General features: G+C 42.4%; 1 protein-coding gene across 1 annotated transcript in view; it reads left to right on the top strand.

Annotated features, from left to right (window-relative positions):
* Positions 1–514, top strand: part of LOC119418762 (gamma-aminobutyric acid receptor subunit rho-1) — a 68,367-nt gene extending 67,853 nt beyond the window's left edge. Inside the window, exons 7-8 of the mRNA XM_037686098.1 lie at positions 137–277; positions 357–514. Coding sequence (XP_037542026.1) covers positions 137–277; positions 357–514 — 299 coding nt within the window. The remainder of the gene's footprint in view (positions 1–136; positions 278–356) is intronic.
* The last annotated feature ends 3,866 nt before the right edge of the window (positions 515–4,380 follow it).

Raw genomic sequence — 4,380 nt, 5'->3', positions numbered from 1 at the left:
TGCCTGCCTGCCTGCCTGCCTGCCTGCCTGCCTGCCTGCCTGCCTGCATACATACATACATATATACATACATACATATATATATATATGTAATTTTAAAATCCTTTTCTACCTGTGATACGTCTTCTTTCTGCAGATGCATATACAGATGATGACTTGATGCTGTACTGGAAAGAAGGGAACAGTTCATTAAACACGGATGAGAGGATTTCTCTCTCCCAGTTCCTGATCCAAAAGTTCCACACAACCACCAAGCTGGCCTATTACAGCAGTACAGGTACTGGCAGGAAGTGGACACCTGTCCATTCAAGTCTGACATCCACCAAGCTTCACTTTCACTGTCTTCTCTTCTCCAGGCTCATACAACCGTCTGTACATCAACTTCACGCTGAGGCGCCACATCTTCTTCTTCCTGCTGCAGACGTACTTCCCTGCCACGCTCATGGTCATGCTGTCCTGGGTGTCCTTCTGGATCGACCGCAGGGCTGTCCCTGCTAGAGTACCACTTGGTTAGAAAACACTGATAATGTCATTAGCATGAAAGGTGGATGATCATGTAATTGCCTGTGTGTGTGCGTGTGTGTGTCTTTGTTTATGTTACTATGTAAGGCCCATTTTTCCAACTTATACTACATTGTGAGGACCAACTGCTCCTTATGGGGCCCAAAATCCAGGCCCCATAAGGAGCAGTGCCGTTGGTGGGTTAGGGGTTAGGTTTAGGACTAAGGTGTGAATTGAGGATGTGTTAGCTTTAGGGTTAGTTATGTACTGGTAATGGTTAGGTTTAGGGTAAAGGTCAGGGTTAGGTTATCAAAGCTATCAGAAAATAATTATTGAATGTTCATCTACAACAGATTCATTTTGGAAGTTCACCTGATTCAACATGGCGGCCCCAACTAATCCATCTTAGCAAACACAAAAAATACATAGAACTCTGTTTTTTGTGTTGTTTGTTTTTTTCAATTTTTTGGCAGCATGATGGTTTAGTGGTCAGCACTATTGCCCTACAGCAAGAAGGTCCTGTATTAATTTCCCAGTTTGGACCTGGGGTCTTTCTGCGTGGAGTTTGCATGTTCTCATGTTTGTGTGGACTTTCTCTGAGTACGCTGATTTCCTCCCACAATCCCAAAAACAGGCTGTTAGGATGTCTTCAGGCCCAGGTCTCCTTTGCAAAATGATCTGTGATCTCTCTGGGATTTGCCTGGTTAAATAAAAGTTAAGAAATAAAATAGATCATCCATTCAGCCATCCAGCCATCCAGCCATCCATCGATTTATCCATCCATCATCTTTACCCGTTTCTTCCTTTTTGGGTCGCAGGGGTCACTGGTGCCCATGTCCAGCAATCACTGTGTGAGAGGTGGGGGACACCCTGGACAGGTCTCCAGTCCATCACAGGGACACATAGAGACAAATGAGACAAACAACCATTCACTCTTTCATTCACACCTAGGGACAATTTTAGAGTTACCAATCAGAATAACATGCATGTTTTTGGTCTGTGGGAGAAAACCCACACAGCATGGATAGAACATGCAAGCTGCACACAGAAAGGCCCACGGTCCAGGATTTGAACCAGGGCGAACTGCTTGCTGAGAGGCAGCAGCTCTTCCAACTGCGCCCTGAACTAGATACTGATTTGTATTTTGATGTGCTTTTCACATTAGGCGCGCACTCTAAACACGAGATCTTTGTCTAAAGCTTAGCTGTGCAGGGACATTTTAGCCCTTTTATTTTATACCTTGTTTGTAGTTCAAGCATTGAGTAATATTCACCAAGCTGATAGGAATCATGATAATAGTGAGCTGTACTCAAAATAAAAACCAGACAGACTAGAGTGTTAGTTTTATTTCAGGTACCTGCTGTTGTCGCAGTAACTGTCCTGTTCTGCTGTCAGCTGCTTGTTAAAGTTTGTCCTGTGCTGAACTGGCACAGATTGTTAAAACACTGTACCACAGATAAAAACCTAAAGTAATGGACAGCTGGGTTATAATCCCATCGTGTGTTCTTCCATTATGACTCAGTGGCATACATCCTCTGCCTAAAAGCCTGCTCTTTCCTGTCACTTTTACGGAGCTCCTTGTAGGTCATAGATACAAAATAAATAAATAAAATAGAGAATGAGGTTGTAGGAATCTAGTCCTCTAGTTTTGTAAACCACCCATGGATTTACAAAAAGATATGTGCAGCAGGTGTTGTGCTTTGTTTAGTTCTCAGTTTGGACATTACTGGAGGTGAGACGAGAGTTTAGCAGTGGTGGAGAAAGTACTCAAACACTGTACTTAAGTAAAAGTACAAATAAACAGACAAAAATGTACTTTAGTAAAAGTAGAAGTACCACATTAACATTTTTACTTAAGTAAAAGTAAATAAGTACTTACTTTTAAAATACTTAAAGTATTAAAAGTAAAAGTACTTCCTGAATGTATTACATAATGCAATGGTCTACATATCTTTGTGCCTACCGTATGTATATTTTCTGTAATACGTTAATAGTGTTGAGCCATTTTAATGAACAATGCTGCAGACAATTAATGTTTTTATTGTGTTTACTCTGTGACACAGTTCACTCTTGGACTTGTGATTCTGTGCGTCAGAATTTCAGGGATGGCATGCAGAGTTAAATGCCATTAATCAAAATAAGAGAGGAATGATTATACCTTCGAAAGTTTTTATTTAACACAAAGCAAAACCAATGTGTCATTTTAACTGCATTAAACACATTTAAGTGAAAGTTGTCTGCCTGAACAAAATGAGCATTAGACACAACTAACAAAGGAATAAGTACTGATCATTTCCACTGATATTTCAACTCCAGTTTGTCATCAACTCTAGTTAAAATACTGTCTATTCAACCTTGTAATGGGTCTAAAAAAGTTAAATCTGGTCCTCTGGACATTCAAAAAAACAAAACAAAGCAAATCAACAAAAAAATGTAGAAACGTTTCGTCTCTCATCCAAGAGACTTCCTCAGTCTGAGGAGCTGTATTCAGCTCAGTCTCTTAAATAGCACTGTCTCAGAGTGGATCAACCAGTTTTGCTGCTGACAACCAAAACCAGCTGATCACATGCTCAAGAAGGACCATCAGCCTAACAAAAGATCATTAGCACACTGATGGCTGTTTACTGTTCACAGAGGGCTGAGTGATACTAGCAATCACAGCATTGTAAGAGGGGGACAGTTGAACCCGGATGCCTCCACCCCTGTTTAACGATGGACGATTTCTTTTCACAAAGATGGCCTCCTTTACTCCTCTCTCAAACCATCGTTCCTCTCTGTCCAGGATGTGAACATCTTCATCCCTGAAAGAGTGACTGCTGGCCTGGAGATGAGTGTAGACCGCAGAGTCCTGGCCTGATGATGTTGATCTTCTGTGCTGGGCCATCCTTTTGGCCAGTGGCTGTTTAGTTTCCCCGATGTAAGACTGATCACAGCCCTCCTGACACTGAACAGCATACACAACATTGCTCTGTTTGTGCCGGGGGACTGGATCTTTGGGATGAACCAGTCTTTGCCGTAATGTATTTTGGGGTTTAAAAGCCACTGGGACGTTATGTTTAGAAAATAAACGTCTCAGTTTCTCTGATACTCCCTCAACATATGGAATGATCACTGGTCTGGGTCTGGGTCCCTCCTTTTCACCTGTTGGCTGACTGGAGTCCTGTTTGGGTTTCTTCTCTGCTTGCAGGAAGGCCCAGTTAGGATATCCACATTGTTCTAGAGCCAGTCTTGTGTAGGATTTCTCCTTCTGCCTGGCTCCTGAGCTAGTGGGGACGCTGTCTGCTTTGTGATACAGAGTCCTGATGACTCCTAACTTGTGCTCCAAAGGGTGATGGGAGTCAAATTGCAAATACTGGTCTGTGTGGGTGGGTTTGTGGTACATCTCAGTTTGCAAATGTCCTCTATCAGAGACTGAGACCTCACAGTCCAAGAAAGCCAACCTGCCATTTTTTACATCTTCTCGTGTGAACTTGATGTATTTATCCACAGAGTTGATGTGTTCAGTAAAATGTTGGACTTCCTGAGATTTGATTTTAACCAAGGTGTTGTCAACATACCTGAACCAATGACTTGGTGGTGTCCCTGAAAAGGACGTCAAGGCTCTCTTTTCTACCTCCTCCATGTACAGGTTGGCAACAATAGGAGAAACTGGAGACCCCATAGCACACCCATGTTTCTGCCTATAATATTGCTCCCCATATGTGAAGTAGGTTGACTGCAGGCACAGTTTCAAGAGTTGACACAGTTGTTCTGTGGAAAGCGTGGTCCTGCTGCTCAGAGTGGTGTCTGATTTTAATTTTAAACTGACCACCTCTACTGCATCATCAACAGGAATGCACGTAAAGAGTGATGTGACATCAAAAGAGACCATTGTTTCAT

The sequence above is a fragment of the Nematolebias whitei genome, chromosome 12 (assembly GCF_014905685.2).
Source record: "Nematolebias whitei isolate Nwh7 chromosome 12, NemWhi1, whole genome shotgun sequence".
NCBI classification, from domain to species: domain Eukaryota; kingdom Metazoa; phylum Chordata; class Actinopteri; order Cyprinodontiformes; family Rivulidae; genus Nematolebias; species Nematolebias whitei.
The sequence above is the reverse complement of the archived record's forward strand: the minus strand, read 5'-3'. Positions and strand labels throughout refer to the sequence as shown.